General features: G+C 44.0%; 1 protein-coding gene across 1 annotated transcript; it reads left to right on the top strand.

Moving 5' to 3' along the window:
- The first annotated feature begins 7,498 nt into the window (after positions 1-7,498).
- Positions 7,499-19,028, top strand: plekho2 (pleckstrin homology domain containing, family O member 2). Its single transcript, XM_049031210.1, has 6 exons — positions 7,499-7,756; positions 10,433-10,564; positions 12,579-12,701; positions 15,751-15,855; positions 16,020-16,115; positions 16,817-19,028. Exons 1-6 carry the CDS (start codon positions 7,745-7,747, stop codon positions 17,759-17,761), a joined length of 1,413 nt encoding a protein of 470 aa, XP_048887167.1. The 5' UTR covers positions 7,499-7,744; the 3' UTR covers positions 17,762-19,028.
- The last annotated feature ends 611 nt before the right edge of the window (positions 19,029-19,639 follow it).

The following is a 19,639-nucleotide window of genomic DNA, read 5'->3' as shown; positions in this document are numbered from 1 at the left end:
ACACACACACATTGTATATATAACACACAGTATATATACTGTATATATTTGTGTAAGTGTATATGTGTATGTGAACACAAAATAATGTATAAGTACTTATAAGCGTTCATATAGTTATAAAAAATACTATAATAGATATTGGACTAGAGTTTACTAGACACTATGTTTGCAGCATCTGCTCTGAGTCTTTGGTTTTGTTCGTTGTTTTCATGCTCTCTCGTCTGTGAGCATAATCATCGCACTTTTTAATAGGGTAATTTGTGTTAATCGGAGCTAATTGGCACCCGTGCGCTGAAATATTTTATGAAGGGCTGCCAGTGTGGGCACTGGAAAGAGGCACGGAAGAGTGAGGGGATGTAGCTCTGAGATGTTGAATATTTGGGATAGATTTTGAGGGGGGGGGGGGCTGCTTGATATGGCTTTTGAGGTGACTAAGATGGATTAGGAAGAGTGTGAACAGGACGGCTGCCTCTTTCATGTAGGGTTACTGGTTTCATTTCCCTGCCTCCGCTGAGAGCGGATGGGAAAATCGGGGAGGGGGGGGGGTTGCTAGGGGGGGGGGAAACAAGCTCCTTCACTGTGTAGCTTTACTACAGCCCCTTACGGCACCGCCCAAAGCCACTGAAGTTTGTGGTCCACTTTGGCCACTTCATGCCATAGCGTCCTGATTTACCACGTAGTGTACCTGGGAGGTTTTTGGGAGAGAAGACCAGCAGGATATACTGTAGTAACCTTCAGGACTAATCTCCATGTGCTTGCGGTGTTAGCGTGTGTGGGTTATGTATTTATTACACTGGGGGAACCAAATGTCCCCACCATGAAATGCGTTTTTTCAGTCCCCACAAGGGGAAACTCAATTTTATAAAAATCTGTGACTACAACCAAAAACCTAAAAGTCTGGCATTTTGTCTGGTTACTTATGGTTAAGGTTAGGGCTGGGTAGGGGTTAGGGTTGTCATTGTTGGAATTAGGGTTTTGCCCATAGAAATGAATGGAGAGTGAGTACAGGTCTGTGTGTTTGTGTGTGTGTGTCTGTGTGTGTGTCACATCGCCGCATGCAAGCTCCAGAGAAAGAAATATAAGTTTTTGGTTGTTAGAATTTCGTTGATGACTTTTTAAAAGTTTGCAGTTTTGACGGAACAGCTGATGCTTTATCTGCCTTCTGGATGATACACAAGTGAGGGGGGGGGGGCGGTGAGGGATTCATTAAATTGAAAATTAAATTGTTCTTTTCGACGGCAGCGTCAGCTACTTTTTGACAACGTAATTGTTTTGTGTTGTACTTACATCAACGAATAAAATCTTGATCTTAATTGTTGCCTGGGATATGCTGTTAGTTTTGGAGGAAACAAAACAGGAATCGGGGATCTGGTAATAGAATTCACTGTGTAAGTATAGAGTTAATATTAGTAAATATTTTCTGCATGAGTGCCCCATTAGTGGATTATTGAGCCATAATGTGTTTGTTTATTTGTAGCGTAGGGTAATTCTGAAATGTCCCGAATTCCTGACTCCCAGCTTAGCTGACCGTACTGGCTCTCTGCATGGCTCAGTGTCCAGTGGCGCCACGCCGGGGCGCCGCGTAAACAAGATGCTCTCTACCCGGGCATCGCGTTCACCTGCGACCGGGGCCGCTCGGACAGCTGGCGGCTGTTTATCATTGTTCAATAAGTCATCGATCGTCCCATGTAAAAAAAAAATAACAGACTACTTTTCAAACTAGGGACTTTAAGTGGATACAAAACGTATTCATAGGAACTCTCTGTATCCGATACCCAACGCTATTTTTTGGGATTTATTCTATAAGCAAGATGTTGCCTAATTTAATATCTAGGTCGTCAATTAAAAGTAAAAATAAGAATAACTTATTTTCTAAAGTAGTTTTTTTACACACATTAAATTACTTCATCTAAAGAATACTAAATTGTAATATGTCATAGTGCATAGTGCCCTCTGCTGGATACAATATTTAACAAACCCATATCACGGAGGGATACTGTATAAGCTTATGTTTAAATGGATGTTTTGTTTAATTCTAAGCCGTTTCATTTGCATAATCGGTGTATTTGGACTTTACAGTTATTGCTTCAAGTTGTAAAATGTTCTCACTGTATTCCACCCCCCAGTGATTAAGGCCCCAATTATGACCTAGAATGACTGCATGGGAAATCTTCGGCTGTGGGGCCTGAAGGCTTTCTGTTGAATTCTTTTCTACAGAGACTGTTTGGACCAACCATGTATCCTGGTCAGTTCCTCCATGGGCTTTAAATGTCCTTATTTGGGCACAGGGTGGGTGAACACCTGCCGAAGGAGACCCCCCAGAATACCTACATTGCTTTTCAATATTCCTCTGCGTTAATTAGTTTCTTTCTGTGTCAAATCATAAGGAAATGCAAAAAAGGTCATTCAAACTCACAAGTAATGCACCTCCAACCTCCACATGGTTTAATTGTGCAAGATACTAGTATTGTGAGCTGTAAACAACCTGACAGATTCACTGCTCGAGTCGTCTCCCCTCAACCCAACAACGCACAGGACATGGCAGGCAGCAATTTAAACAGGCTTTATTCAGAGATTTCCCACAGACCAGTGGTTCTGTGCTGGCTTACTGCCCCCGCCCCCTCCCTGCCAAGACCAGGCTACCCCCAGGGTGACTGCTGCCCCTCCAGGTCGGAGGTTCATATACATAAATAACATAAATAGCCCCATCCCACACTACACGTCAACCTCTGCACTCACCATAAACTTCTCCCCATGCAGTCAGAAGTTCCCACACTTAACACTGCGAGCTCAACACTGCACCTCCACCCGGAGAGCCACACCATGCCACCCCCTGACAATTAGTACTCAGGAAAACAGGTTACAGTTTCCCCCTGACAGGCTAGACAACAAACACACACACAAAAATGAATAATAAAAAAAAGCTCAGGGCTTTCCCCCCAAGGCGCCCCAAGCAAAATAAAATAAGCTTCCAAACAGTTCCGCTACTTCCTATACAAACCACAATTTTTGTCAGTTAGCAGAAAGTGTGGCGGACATCCCACAAATTCATCCACCCATGAAGAGAACAGCCGGACACACCGATCCCTATCTCTGGCAGAGAGAACCCGTCCAGTGACTGTCCGCCTCCTGCGGCCGCCGCTGCGGCGTTCAACGCCCGCTCAGCAAGCGTGTCTGCCTTCCCTCCATTCTCCTGGATTCGGCGAAATCATTACACGGATTCCTGGCCCATCACGGCATCCAGACTCATCAACACGTGAAATAAACACAGCACCGGTCTATAAAAATGCATGTTTTATGTGTTTAATAACGGACCAATATAATTCCGATGTGTCTAAAACGCATTTATGCGACTATACAACAGAACCTGACTTTCCTGGTTCATGACTTTGCAACGTTAGATGTATTTCGTTTAAAAACCTTATCTTGAATCAATATTGAAAACACGTCAGGATTTGATGAACTGTTTACTCAGATTCGGTTTATCGCTCGTTCCAGCAGATGCGTAATGAGTTTCGCCCAGTCCTATTAGTGATTTAATTACAGCTGTACATTTCGGGAGCCAAGAAATTAAACCGTATTGAGTGATTCGTAAATATATCGGCGATGTCACAGCAATGTGATAAAAAGAGAGGGGGGAGCAGCTCGTGAGAGGCGATTTCCCCTCCCGAGATAAATTCCCTACGCAGCTTTATTGACATAGAAAGTCTGCCGCAATATAGGTCAAAAATACCTGTATTGATTACTGTGTTATGAAAACAAATGAAAAAAATATATATTTTCAGCATTGTTCACCCTAGATATCAGTTTTCATATTTTAATAGGATTTTTAATAGGATTGCTCTCTGTAGAACAAAACACGCTTGTTGGCGTGCATTAGCAGAAGAAATGTTAAACCTATGGCAGATGCATCACGTTTTCAAAGAATATGATCTATGGTTTTATCGAAGTAATCAGTGGAAGCTACACCTCAAGGTTAACCGTGCCAGTCCACAAACTTTCTCAGTATCGAATCAGCGTTTCTGAAAACATTTTCTGCGTTTTTTTCCTTAACATTTGCTATTTAAATTAGCCAAGTAACAAGCATTTTTGGGAAAGCAAGGTCAATTTGGGGTTAAGGGCCTCGCTCAGGGGCCCGACTGTGAAGTCACTCTGCCATCCCCAAGATCTGCAGTTTCCAAATACAGGCATCGCCACTGAGTAGTAAAATTAGAATTGTGGCTGGGGGCGCAGTTTGGACATATAGGTCATTCAGTCTGGCCTCTGTTTTCAATGTATCCATTTATTTATTTATTTTTGAACAAGATAAGCAAGTGAGTTCATTAAATTTTTCCCGTCAAGATCAATCGTCCACCATCTGAAACATGATTCAATTCAGAAATGAAGCACAAGCAAAAGTCAGTCCCTGTTTATGAATGAGCCTACAGTTCATTTTGCTTTAAATGAGGTAAAGTCAATAATATGCCTGTTTAAGGTAAAAACAACTCAATGTAAACAGAGTGATTGGTAAAGTGAACCACTTTAATCACAGTTAATAAACAGGGTCTTTTTAATCTCCTCATTGGTAACATCGAGTCCAATTCACTTGTTTTATGTTGAAATATTGATGCTGATGCACTGCAAAGTTTCAGTGTCGAATGTCTTCTTTTATTCATGACAGCAGTAACCATAAGCGTTGTTGCATGGGGATCGTAAATGTGGTTGAAAGTATGAATGAATTAGGGGGTAAGGGGGGGCAGTTGTGGACAGGGGCCCAGGTGTATGTCTGCAGCTTCTGGGGGGGGGGGGCGGCCCGTGGTGAGCTTTTAGCAGGGGGGTCCAGGGTTTCTAGCCCCACCCTGGAGTTCATAAAGTCCGGGCAGCAGAATTTCTGTCCAGTTTCGAACCCGTCAACCCGTCAGCATCAACCCCGCTAGAATCAGGATTGTCATGCAATTATTTTTCTCTGCCTGTCGTTATGCATCCATTCAATGTTCTTCTTAACATGACAGTGTGATTATGACAGACGTATCTGCCTCTGAAGATTGGTCTCTCAAAGGTGGCAAAAAAAAAAGGTTCAACCGATCGTTATCTAGGCCCCTCCAAGGACATTGGCAGATATGTGAAAGTGCCTCTGGAGATGTTGCTGATGAAGTGTTCCCAATGATTGTCATCTCCAAGCACAGCAGACAGGATTTAATGTAAATATAATAGTGTAGCACGTGGCGCGAGGTATTGGGTAAGCCCGATCCTGCCCCCTTCCCATCATTCCATGCGGTGACCGCCCACCTCATAAGCGTCCAGCCATGAGCTGACTGTGAGGAGTGAAGGGTGTGATGGGATCAACCTGTAAGTAAGCTAGTTGAAAAATGTAAATACGAATAGCCAGACGTCTTTTTAAAGTCATTAATAAAAGTGCATTTTTTCTACTCATGCCATGTTTTAGTCTCTGTTCCACCGGCTTCATCTCTTTCCTGCTACCGAGGTGCCTGGATTTGCCAAGGCCTGTGATATTCTAAAATAAAAGGAATAGAGGTAAAGAAAGAGTCCGCAGTAACTGGGAAGACGGGCAGCCCGAGAGGGGAAGCAAGCATCTATAGGTGGTGCTTCGGTGTGGCCTGTCGGAAACTCACACATCACGTAGGGGAATTTTTCACTTCACGAGTGTTGGATGGGGCGTTAATGAAAGACTTGACCAGCTGGTCAACAGGGAAAGGATTCATAAGTGACCCGATGGTTTTGTCACTCAGCCAACAAAAAGGAGACCGATGCACCATGGCTCTATGCTTCTAACGTCTAAAAAACTCGGATTTTTACCTCGTCACTTTCTGCTTCATGGGCCTCTGTGTGGAGAGTCCACTCCACTATTGATTAAATTCATGTCCTTTTACTGAAAATAGAAATAAGAAATATACGTATTTAGTAAAGGCAACCAGCAAATAACGATCTGGTTAAAAAACTATATAACAGGTCACATCCTACATAAGATATTAATGAAGCATTCACGAGCCTTAACCACAGTCCTTACAAACCTAAGCCAACAATCGCAGTTGTAGTGCACCTGAGGGCTCTCAAATACACTTTCACAATTGAACTTCTGTACTAACAAACTACTGCATCCATTTATATTTATATTTACTTCCTTAAAATCGATCTACACATCTGACACTTTTTCACAGCAGTTTGAATGCAGCGATTCGGGTCACCCTGCCCTGGGGTCAGCGGTTGCCCTCAAGCACACCACTCTCTGGCACCCCCCAGTGTCCATACATGTACTTCGCGCATTTACATTTTGTTTGTGGTCATATATGGTATTATTTTAATGGCCGTTCCCATGTGACCTTTTCTCAGTTTCGGCTGCCCTTCTGCTCTGATTGACCGCACGCAGGGAAGTGTTCCCACGAGCTGTGGGGTAAATGTGTTAACTCTTTTCGATCTTTTTATCTATCTATCTGCCTGGTTGTCTGCCTGTCAGTCTCTCTGTCCCTCCATCCGTGTGTGTATGTGATGCCTATATGTGTCTGTGAGTCCTGGAGAGCACAATGGGGTAAGGTGAGGAGATCCCCATGAGGATCAATAAAGTGTCATCGTTAAGGCCGTCTATCTAGTACTAGATTGCGGTGAATCTCCCCAACTGAAAGCTATTAATTACAACATCCTTCTGATAGACCAGGCCCCGGCTGCGTACTGTAGCCCTGTCTTGTGCCCTATGCTGCCTGAGATATTGGGATGCGCTTCAGGCTCCTGCAATCATACTGTGTAAGTCTTTGGAGGATGGATCAGGCCGGTAATTAGCTTGCCCCCCCCCCATCATAAATCTGCCCGCCAGCTCTGTCTCGGGATACATGGAAACAGTTTAGCTTATTAAATCTCGCCCAGAGGTCAGTCAGCAGGCGCAAGTGAGCTTTCGACAAGTCAAATCCAGGCCTGGTTTGGATGGACAGTTAAATCACACGTTTCTGTGGTAACACTGCCAGTATAATCCTGCTAAAGACTACAGCACCCGGTAACACTTCCAAAGGGTTTAAGGTCGGATGTTACGGCAGCAGTCAAAAACTGACATCTGTTGAATATTGCCCTTTTATATTGGCTAAATTATTGCTTTCTAAATAAGTTCTCAGCTCACACAAGCAGTACTGCTACTGGTACTTCAGGGTGATTAAAACAAATTGTCAGTGTGATGGAATTTGTAATTTCCGAACAAATTAATTGAAGACTCCCCTTTTCATATTAATTAAACCAATTGAATGTTTTTGTATAGACCTATCCATTATTTGCAACATTACAGTACAGTAGTACATATGTTCAATTTGACTTGAAAATCTGTTGCTTTGTCCTATATACGATTTCCTGCCAGTTCCACGAGAGCTTTAACATCGGCTGGCGATCCAGTGCGATTGGCATATCTATCGATCCACTGGATTGCTTGGTCGCTGTCGGTAGATTCCTATCGCTGAAAGCGGCACATTTTCCGCCCCAATTCGCCTCCGTCGGAGCGCTTCGGTTTCCAGGGCTCGGATTCTCCAGAACTTACCGGAAACCAAACTTAAAAAAAAAAAATGTTTCGTAGCCATGAGCAAAAAGAGGAAAAGGGAGACAGAAGTAGCAGTTCGGCGTTTAAACTTTTGTTGTTCCTCTTTTTTCATCATTGCAATATGGTGGATTCCACAAAGATTAACGCGAAAAGAAGAAAAATACCATCGCGTTGGGAAAGATAAAGTCGCCTCAGCGTCTTTTCCGAAAGACATAACGGATCTTAGTTTTTATGATGGAAGATGTGAGTATATTCTTTAATGGGCGATGTAAGCATATCACTGCCTGCTTTGCTTTGGAAAGATTGTCTGCTTGTCCATTGAATTACGTTATAGATACGGATGCTCTCGGCCCTATTATATTGATACGGGTAAATTCAAATTAATCTAATCTGGCAAATTTATGTTTTCGTCCACTTCCTATTGCAAGGATAGTTGCGTCAATGTAGATTATAGTTTAAAATAAATGACGCGTTTCCTAGCCTGTATGAATTTTGTAATATTTCTAATCTTTAAAGTTTGTTGGTTACTGCATGTTAAATATGTCCTGCGTAGTTCTCTAAGGAGGAGTACGACGAAGTAAATTAATGGTTTGCGTCTGTATGCAGTCGGTACAGTTTGGACGGTTTGACAGCGAGCGGCAGGATTTGTGCTTTATATCTATTAAATTATTAGTTGTGCTGATGAAAAAGTGTGTTTGTGAAGGTCTCGGGCTGCTGGGGTTGCGGGGTGTCGCACACACCTCTCAAGTTGTTTTTCTCCCGTTGGTGCTGCCCTGCTGTCCCTGCCCCGTCTGGGGCTGAATGGGGCGCCTGTAGCTGGTCCATCAGTGGCTATGGTGACAGTATGGAGAAAACAAAGGGGAGGCTGTGTATGGCAAGCTTTGTACACTAACCCGTTTCTGGTGAAGGTTTGGGGGGGTCTATTTGACCCCACTTTCAAAAGATTTCAGTTAATCGGATGTCAGATGAGTGTGGGAGTCAGACACATAAGCTGCCATAGTCATGATAGTGATTCCCCGCGATTCAGAAATGTGTGTTCCTCGTCATCCTATAGGAAACAGTGGGGGAGATCCTGAAAAGGTGCGTAGTCGGGTTTAATTGTACATTTATTTGTACTTCTGCCGTATCCTTATGCTAATCTAGATTTGGCTTTTGCAGAAAAGTGTCTGTACAACCAGGTTCTGCGCACGCATTTACATGTATGCAACAGTTTTATTACCTTGTAAATAGTCTGCATGGTTTGCAAACTTCCCCAGTGCTTTTGAGGTAGCTAATTTTATGTCTGTAAAGGAATAATATAGATCTGCCGTAAGATTTCTTGCGTGAGCGCGAGAGTCAGAAAGCGTGAGTGTCACGCCAGATGCCCGAGAGTTGGCAGCTCTGGTACGCGTTATGGCTAATAAAACTTACTGTGTGGACAAGAGTGGAATGGAAATAAGTTATATTGAAAAAAAGAGGAACCAAAACCAGCTAGTGACAATGAAATCTAACTTTTGGTTTCACACCAAAGAACCCGCTACGTTTCTCTTTATGTATCAGTACCAAGTTCAGCACCAACTTCTCCTTTGTGTTTTTTTTTTCCTTTTAACAAATTGTCACCATAATTCCTGGTTATAAACTTCTACCAATAGGCGTAAAATGACATATGCGGGGGCCACAGACCATGAACACTGTCTGTTTATGTCATGTAGTCACATGGACGATGACGATGCCTGTGGGGTATGGGGGTTTACGGTATGATGTAATTATGTGACGGTCAGTTATCTGGAGCAGCACTGACTGGACTGTGTCAAGCGGAGGTCGCACTGTGTGGGTTTGGGTTACGTCCAGTGAGCGTTTTACAGAACCAAAGTCACTGTCACCCTGTGCTTGGTTGTTAGCAGTGTTGGTGCCAGAACAAATCTGACAGCTGGGCCCAAGATTTTCATGGTGGGGGGGGGGGGGGGGGGATCCGGAAGGCAAGAGTAAAAGCTTTTACTCAAAGGTCCAACAGTGACACTCTGCCAGCCCAAGGATGTGAACCATCGACCTTCCGATCCCAGATGCTCAGTCCTCACCCCACGAGCCACATATCACATTCCTTTATAGCAGAGGTGGAGATTTCAGGTCCAGAGAGTACAAATCCAGACCAGGATTTTGTGTCAACCAACCAGTTGAGTACTCTGTGACTGTGACTCTTTATGCTCAACTGGTTGGTTGACACAAAATCCTGGTCTGGATTTGTACTCTCTGGACTTGAAATCGGCACCTCTGCTTTTCAGCCCGTGTGTCTTGTAACAGCTCAAATGGTGCGTTTGCACAGACTGCGGCTTACATGAATATTAGCCTCCCAAAGCTGAGAGATGAAGATAGCAGGCAGACAATAGGCAGAGGTGGAGCAGGGGAAGCTGGACAACAGGCTTTGTATTTTCGAGCCATCGAACCTGAGGCCTGTTGGCAAGCAGCAGTGGACGTACGGGAGCCGACATTCTGGATGTAAACAACTCCCGTTATTTGACAGTTTTTGGTTTTTCTTAATCAGACACAAGATATTTCCCTCTGTCGTATGAATAACGGAGATTAAGCCCAAACTCTGAGTGTTTGTATTTTATTAGACACAAACGTTTCAGCATGATGCCGTCATCAGTGAGCGATTTCAGAAGTACAATGAATTGTTTACAAAAACAAAATGATCGTACTTCCATAGTTAGCTAATGGGTAGCTAATAGGTGCCAGGTGGTTCACTGAAATATTACCCGTTCGGCGCTGATTCATGGCCACACCCCGCAAGTGTTACCCAGACTGGTCTGTAAGACCCCACTGAAAACAACGAGGTGATTGGGACAGTTGTCAAACAAACATATATTCAGAACATTAAACATAGTCATCTAGGTTAAACATACTCATCTAGGTTAACCCTCATCTTGTCATGTATTGCAGGGTGTGGAGTGGAACTCAGGCAGTCCAGGAAAGGCGGGCTGGCTGAAAAAATGCTCCGGAAAGTTCCTTGGGGTCTACAAAGACTGCTACGTCCAATTGGAACGGGCAGAGATAGGGATCTACAAGAATGAGGTAAACCCCGTCTGGTGTCCGTGGGCCTTGCTGCTGCAGGTCTGTGCCATGAATGTTAATTTTAGGTCTTGTAATAAAGCAGTCCTGACAATCCTGTTAAGTGGATATTGAAAACGAATAAATGGATTAATGGAATTGAAGCTAATGAAAAAAAAAATGTTTGGACAGTGGTTGTAAACAAATTTGGCCTGAGCAGTGAAAAATAATGTAAGTTATTCACTGCAAAAAATGCAGGTGGGAATGTGTCCCAAGAGCGTGTAAGAGTCACACAGTGACACAGTGCCACCCATCTTCTGAATCGATGGAGTCTTCAGATGCCCAAGCAGCTCTGTACACTAGAGGGTAGCTTTCACTCTTGAAGCAGTGCTTCCGGAATCTTTGGTTGTTGGGTTCCCCTGTGAGACATGTCCCATATCAGAGCCAGTGTTAGCTTTGAGACACATTGTATTGCACATTGAGAGTTTTTGAAGTTTGCGAAACGAACCAGTTACACAGTGAAAGGAAGGTTATATAACCCATTTACAGGGGAAAAAATATCACAGAGGGGAATGAAACCTGATCTCACCCACTGTTTGCCACCGGTAACATTTTGAACAGCAAAGTTTGATTATGAAAATCAGTGTAACCCGTATTTAAAAAACACAAAAATAGGTTCAAAAATTCATGCAGCTGTCATCAAATGCAGAGGTTGAATTTGAACATCGGGAGGGAACAAATCAGCTCCCAATCCCCTCCCAAGCACAAAACACGCATGTGCAGGCGCAGGCCCACACACACGCAGGGACACACACGCATGTGCACGTGCAGGCCCACACACACACACACACACAAATATGAAAGTCAAAGTGCAAGAATTAAAGTACATTTTATCAAAGAGAATAATTAAAGACAAAAAAATGCAATAACTCCGGTTTCTCCCCACAGTCCAAAAACATGCTGAGGCTAATTGGACTTGCTAAATTGCCCATAGGTGTGCATGTGTGAGTGAATGGTGTGTGAGTGTGCCCTGCGATGGGCTGGCCCCCCATCCTGGGTTGTTCCCTGCCTCGTGCCCATTGCTTCCAGGATAGGCTCCCTATGTTGGTAGGGACTGTTCAGTATTCCCACAATGTTGGTATGGACAGTTCAGTACTCCCACAATGTTGGTAGTGACAGTTCAGTACTCCCACAATGTTGGTAGGGACAGTTCAGTACTCCCACAATGTTGGTAGGGACAGTTCAGTATTCCCACAATGTTGGTAAGGACAGTTCAGTACTCCCACAATGTTGGTAGGGATAGTTCAGTACTCCCACAATGTTGGTAGGGACAGTTCAGTACTCCCACAATGTTGGTAGGGACAGTTCAGTACTCCCACAAAGTTGGTAGGGAAAGTTCAGTACTCCCACAAAGTTGGTAGGGACAGTTCAGTACTCCCACAAAGTTGGTAGGGACAGTTCAGTACTCCCACAAAGTTGGTAGGGACAGTTCTGTACTCCCACAAAGTTGGTAGGGACAGTTCAGTACTCCCACAAAGTTGGTAGGGACAGTTCAGTACTCCCACAAAGTTGGTAGGGACAGTTCAGTACTCCCACAATGTTGGTAGTGACAGTTCAGTACTCCCACAATGTTGGTAGGGACAGTTCAGTACTCCCACAATGTTGGTAGGAGGGACAGTTCAGTACTCCCACAATGTTGGTAGGAGGGACAGTTCAGTACTCCCATAATGTTGATAGGGACAGTTCAGTACTCCCACAATGTTGGTAGTGACAGTTCAGTACTCCCACAATGTTGGTAGTGACAGTTCAGTACTCCCACAATGTTGGTAGGGACAGTTCAGTACTCCCACAATGTTGGTAGGGACAGTTCAGTACTCCCACAATGTTGGTAGGGACATGTCCCTATAGTCCATACCCCAAATCTGCACCCTGGCTCTCATAAAAATAAATGCTGGAGCCAAGTACAGCAAACAGATCTGTGGAGTAAAATGGTCAATAGGTGCTAAATGTAAACATGGCTGTCTCTCCTTCGGTGCAGGACTTACAGAAGTGTGTTGAGAGGCTTCCGCTGGAGAACTACGAGAAATGCCATGAGCTGAAGAGCACCTTCAAGAAGAAGAACCGGCTGGTGTTAATGCGATCCCCCAGATCAGGGAATAAGGTAAGCTCTGTCGGGTCTCCCCCCTCGCCCCCCCCACCGTTACCACGCTTGGCACGCTCTCACTGCTTCAAACACAGAGTGGTAACACCTGCACCAGCCCCCGAACCATCCCTAGGGATTCAGCATTGGGGCTGTCCGGGTCCCAACTGATATTTTTCTGGTTTTGACATATGCTGACTGACAGAAATAACAGTAACTACTGGGAAATGCTGCGATTCTGCGAGCTACTCGCAGCAGTGTCGTCAGCAGAGGCAGAGCGCTGGTCCACTCGCCGGGCGTACGTTTACGGGAGGCATACGCTTACGGGAGGCATACGCTTACAGGCAGGCATATGCTAACAGGAAGATTCCTACATGCTTACTTTAGGATCTGTCCACCCCAAAGGGAGCTTAAAATTTGCATTTTCTTTTTCCTTTCCTGGTTTATGGAAAAATACTTTTTTTTTGATAATGAGTGGAGAAAGGCCTTTTTGTGTTCATCAATTAAAACAGAGAATGAATTATACAGTATTAATACAGCCAACTTCCAACTGTTTATCCTGGTCATGGTTACAAGGGAGACCTGGTGTCAATACCAGACAGCATAGGGCTGCAGTGCATTCTGGGTAGGCTGCCAGTACAGGACACAGAGCTGCAATGCACTGTAGGTGGGCTGCCAGCACAGGGGTGCAGTGCATTCAGGCTGGGGTGCCAGCGCAGGGCTGCAGTGTGTACTAAGTAGGCTACAGTGCATTCTGGGTGGGCTGCCAGCACAGGATACGGAGCTGCAATGCACTGTAGGTGGGCTGCCAGCACAGTGCTGCAATGTACTGTGGGTGGGCTGCCAGCACTGGACTGCAGTGCATTGTGGGTGGGCTGCCAGCACACACCGTATGGGTAGTTCCGAGACACCAGTTTGCCTAAATGCAGCAGGGGACCCACCCATCGCAAGGAGGTCATGCTAATATGAAAAGGGTAGGGAGAGTTCAGACTTCCTAATTTGGGGGTGTCCGACAACAGTGATACCCAAATAGCCAGATATACAGTGCTAATGACAGTAATGTAAAATTTCCCCCCAAAGTTGTAGAGGTAGATGTGTGAGGCTAAAGGATGACGACACCATGAGTAAATAGCAGAAGCTGAGTATGACTTGCCTGCGGTGCAACTTACGGTCACACAATGTTTTGGAGGCTCATGGATTTTGCTCCAGTGTCACGCTTGATATTTCTTTCCGATTATTTTTGAATTCACCTCGTTTAAGTTTAGCTAAAACTTCATGGTGTCGTGACCCTCAACAGGAGAGGAAAAATGATGATTATGATAAAATCTCATTGTGTGGAACGTAATGTTTTATATATTGTATTTTGATGGGCTGAAAGGTCGTAGGAGTTCAGATCAGACACTGCTTGCCTGCCTGCACTAACCCCCCCCAGATGGAAACTGAGCTGCTGTCAGGCGATGAGACAGTGAGACAGGCTCTCCTTTGCCAGCCCCAGCCAATGGGGGGCTCCGTTCGGGACCTGACTCTGAACCCTGAAATGTGTGTAACACACTTTCCGCATCTCCTTACCACCTCTAGTTGATGGGCAGCTCACTCAGATCTCAGCTGTCTAACAAAGCTTAATTCAAAGGATGATGTGACTCCGCTCAAGACATTAATGGGTGCTCTGCAATGTTTGGACCTTCTGAAATCAGGTGGCGACCACTGACATTGCGAAAAAGAATACATGAAATGAAATGATGGTTCATTTGCGATTTGCACAAGTACAAGTACTGGTACAAGTACTGGTACAAGTACTGGTACAAGTACTGGTACAGGTCCATTGGAATGCTTCTTTTCCGTACCCCATCTTGCTCTCCTTTGAGATATGCACACATATGTTTTTTTTTAAGCTGAGGTCATTTGTATCATATCCTTTTTATTACTCAGAGTGAAAATTTCTGTATAGAAGCAGGTCTCTATTTATAGAACTAGGATAGACTCCCGAATGCTTATGCATCGATTGCTAAATCGAATGATTAATTCAGAAAACGCACCAATAAGGCATCGTAGCAGACAGGGTAGACACACCGGGTGTTAGTACAGAGAATATGCTTGTTTGTTTTACAAGTGTGTCTTTGTCAAGTTTCAGTAAAAGATCCACTATGGAGCTCCGGCGAAATGTAAGGGGAACAAACACCAGCATGTAAATGTTTATAACATGTAGTATTTATGTCTTACCAGTGCTGAGTAGCACACATAGACAGCTCAAGAAGATCTGTTGTGTTTTATACCGAGAGATCACAGCGTCCATAGACGTAGACATTTCTGAGGTTATCGAGGAAACAGGTCAGTATTTTACGGCAGGCTGCTCTTTCGAATGCTTTGTTTCATCTCTGCTAAATCCTTGATGCTCTGTGAAGACTGAGAAGCAAAACACGTCAAAAAGCCAGAACTGCGAAAAGGTTTGGCTCGTCTATTAATGATTTGGATCTATAGTAAACATTTTGCCACTGTACAGAACTGTTTAGCAAACCCAAAATATTGAGGAGTACCAGTATAGAAAGTTTGAATCAATAGATTTTGTTGGCCTTAGGGCAGAATCAAATAGGTTCCACGGGCTTGACCTCCCTGTGGACGTCTCTTTGGACACCTATGTGTGGCAATGTAATGTTCTGGCACCTCGGTGTACGGGTTGTGTGGAAAAACAAACAGAAAAAGACAGTGGGCTTCTTTAAGCCCTGACGAGCCTTTGGGGGTCCATCTTTCTGATGTGAGCCTGCTCACTCTGCTCGACTCAGGTGGAGCTAAATGACTCCCACCAAATGCTATTAGCATCATTCATTTTTTTTTGGCCTAGAGTCTCATTTCAGCAAATGGTGCCACAAATATGTGCTTTGATTCAACGGTTGCCTTGGAAAAGCGGCGCAGTAAACCTGCCGTCGTGCTTGAAATGACGGCCTGGCTCTCTTACTGGCCCTATGGAGCCGCGCTGTCGGCAGACTTTACAGCGATGGCTTGGGAGCGAGGGGTGAAACCTCATTTAGTCGGGAAGTATCGATGTGGTCACTGAGGCTTTATGGTTCTCCAGGTCCACGATGTCAAGCTTCAAGCTCAAACTCCTGAAGAGAAAGAGGCTTGGATCAAGGCCCTCAGTGATGCTATCAACGGCATGAAAAATAACATCTTCGATGAGGTGCGTTTTTTAACTTTGGCGAACACTTGAGGTGATCTCTGCGCAGCCTTCCAAACTCGCTATTATATGAAACCAATGAAAATAAAGCCAACCTGAGACCATAATGTATCACGTGATTGGTTTCCTACAATCACAACTCAAGATGTCTTTCATTTTGCGTGTAGGTGAAGGTCGAGGGAAGGTCCTTAGAACATGTGACCCTGACACGACCTAAAGGAAACCAGAACCGAAGACCACCAACAAGGATTCATTTGCGGGAAGTATGTATGCAATGGCGGCTGAGTTCAGTTGAAGCGGCCATCAGAGGCTAGTTACATTGACGAGGGTAGCCACACCGCACCATATCTGGCCAATGAAGTGGGGGGGGGATTGGAGACAGTCCCGGGGCCCCCACAGTATATTTTTCAGATCACGATTGACTGGACGGTTCATAAATTCACAGGCAGTCCGTATCAAATTCACCCTGTCCGTAAATCCGTAACATAAACTGTCTGTAAAATCTAAAAACAAAAGGCAAAATAGGGTGTCAGTTAAAGATATGGCATGTCGGGAAAACCAGACAGTCTTACCAGTAAAATCAGAAATTTAAGGCTGGCAACCCTGCTGGCAGACCACCAACGATGGAAGGTTGTGATCAAGTTGGAGATACGCTGCAATCGACTAATCAACAGCTTGGGCAGCTCTGGGCTGCAGAATTAAATGCTCCTTATGTCATTTTCAACTGGGACGGTCACATATTTACCATGTGACCATATTTACCATGTGACCATAGTTACCATGTGACCATAGTTACCATGTGACCGTAGTTGCCATGGCCACCCCTGGCCACCCCTGTACGTGTGTTCCTCTGGGTGTGAAGTGTCTTCTGTATTTTCAGCCTATCACTGGTATATGCGATACTACTTTTGGATGAACCGAAATGTTGGAAAGTTTAAAACGTGTTCTTGTTAACCTCTTGCAGGGTGCTAATGTCAAATCGAATGGGATTATGGATAGCACATCTGACACCCATCGCACTGCGACTGATGGGGTCACTCCAGAATACTCTGTGAAGCCCCCCAAGCCGCCATGTAAGTCTACTGAGACCTCAAAGCACAACCCTGACGAAGAGGAAAGTCCTCAGCACAGACTTCTGAAGGTGGATAATGCACTGGAGTTAATACCAGAGGAAGAGCCGCTACAGCAAGTCACACTGGACAGCGGGGGAGACACCAAGAACCAGATCGATTTGACTCCACATCTGCCACACAAAGAGCTGAAGCCTCCGATGCCTCCATCCAAAAACAAGAAGCCCAGTCCTGTTGTGGAAGAAGAAAAGATGTCGTACAGCGACGAGCAGGATGCAAGTGTAGAAACCAGCAGCAGCTCTGAGGAAATGGCGGCCACACTGAAGTCCACTCCGATTACTCCTAAGAAGCCCGTTATGCACTCAGATTGGAAGGCTGTACAAGCTGGGGTTGAATGGTCTGCAAAGGGTGACTCCCCAGGACTGAACTCAGCATCCGTCCCAAGTTCACAGGAAACCGTCAAGGAGCATTTATTGCATCTTTCAGAAAAACTGGAGAAGGGAGCGATAAAAAGTGCCTCAATGGGAGACCTCCTGTCCAAGGTAGAGGACGAGGAGGAGAACGTCGAGAGCTTCTCCATAACGTCCCTGAGGAACGTCATCGGTGAGCTGAGGAGCAAAGTGTCCCAGGAGGTCGAGAACACCAAGAAGCTTCTGAGCACCGTGTCCCCCAGGGAGGATGGCCAGCTGATGGGGGAGACCTCCGCAGATTCCCCCCAAGCCGAGCTGCTCGCCAAGGCTTTGGAGAAGCTGCAGAGGGCAGACCAGTTCCTGAGAGAGGCAGAGAGTTTCGAAGAATTCAAATCCATGGAGAAGAATAACAAAAGAACAAGTTGGTAACAAAGATGGCCACGCGAGGTTTTAAAGAAATGGAAGCAAATAGATACACGTTAAAAATGATAAAACAGCAGGATTCTTCGGAATATATGTGCTAACACTGTAATGTAGTGATTTCACTTTCCATCTGATTTCTAATGTAAATCCCATTTTTAAACAACAGTTCTAAGTTTAATATTTCCATTGATATGCTGATTAATTTTCGTAAGATATGCAGTACAGTTAGACCATGTCAATTCAAAAAAATACATATGATACAAATCTCATCAGACTTATTTTTTTTTTGCCGTAACATCAGACAGTTCTAAGAGTTTAATAAAAACTACCTGTGTTGATACTTGAAGTCATTTAAGTATTTTTAAATGAAAGTGTAAAGACATTTTTAGTTCACTTCGAAATCATGTCAGTTTTTCTGGGAGATATTCCAAAAGGGTTTGAATATCGCCATTCCTGCCACACCTCAAAGTTCCCCTTTAATTTGTAGGGAATGGAAATAATTACATAAATGGCGCAGTATAACCTGATGTGTGATCATTGCTGGAAGCGAGTCAAGCTCGTGGGGAAGGGGCAATGTACATACATGGTACAGAGAAAACTTTGCAATGTTCAAGCTGAAGGAATTTTTAGCTGTGACGCTGAGTTTTTCCACTAGGGCTGGTTGCGTAAAAATGTGGCTCGTCTACCGGTGTAAAACCATGGTCTGTTCCATGGTTCTGCTCAGACTTTTCGTTTCTTCATTTGTGTGATACCTGGAATATTATTGTATCCTATCTACACCAGAGCAAATAATATATGGGGTTCATTCATATCCTGTCAGATTTATATGTGAATATACCTATAATAGCACCTGTTTAGCTGCAGTTCTTGACAAATTGTTATGTGCGTTCAGTGACAAAAATCTAGAAATAAAGTACCAGTAATGAGTTTCATTACCGTACAGCTGAAATATAAGTGCAGTATGTCGCAGTGCCAGTATTAATTAATCTGATTTTATGCTTATTTTTCTTTATTGAGTGCTTTACCACAAATGTTGTTTTATTAAACTTTTTTAAAACAAGATCATCGTTCAAAATGTATAAATTATATAATAAAACACGTTTCCCTATATCATTTTATTTAATATATCTATGCATTTTATGTCTGTGACTGGAGTAACACGAATATTAGTTTCTAATGTCTTACTGGCAATCAAAAAATAATAATAACTGACAGAAAAATTATAAAATGGGATGGTAGTGTAAATATGTAATAAACACACTTAACACAGCTACATTGTGCTGACTTGATTTATATGACTTTTCATGTTGATTATATACTCTGATGCCTTTTCGTATTAAGAGTGCAAGAGATGAGAGTCCAGAAATGGGAGATTCCAGTTGATTCCAGCATTGAAAAGATAAATTCACACGACTGAGTGATTTTTTTTTTTGCCGAGAGATTTCGGTGACTAACAGGGGCACTCAGTTACACTTTTCGGTAAGGCGGAAGTTGATGGCATTTCAATATGTTTTTCGGCTTGTCGTTTGGGTTTGGCTCTTTTTGTCGGCCGGGTTCCTTCTTACGTTTCAGAAACTGCATAAAACAGAAGACAGTACCACTGTGAGGAACTGGCTGACAGTATCCAGCCCACTCATCATGTGGCCATTAAGCTGTTTCTGAGGAACTAAATGAAGACACGTAAGAGACCAGCTGGTGCGTCACTCTCGCACAAAGCAACACCATTACTGTCTTCATCATCATCATCATCATCATCTACTTCATCATCATCATCATCATCATCTTACAGAGCTTCCAGTGATGGCAGTTTTATCAATTTCCTGGACCTAGCAGTCATAACTATTTCAACCAATTTATTTTAAAAACAAAATTGTTTTAGTTATT

This window comes from Brienomyrus brachyistius, chromosome 11 (genome assembly GCF_023856365.1).
Source record: "Brienomyrus brachyistius isolate T26 chromosome 11, BBRACH_0.4, whole genome shotgun sequence".
NCBI classification, from domain to species: domain Eukaryota; kingdom Metazoa; phylum Chordata; class Actinopteri; order Osteoglossiformes; family Mormyridae; genus Brienomyrus; species Brienomyrus brachyistius.
The sequence above is the reverse complement of the archived record's forward strand: the minus strand, read 5'-3'. Positions and strand labels throughout refer to the sequence as shown.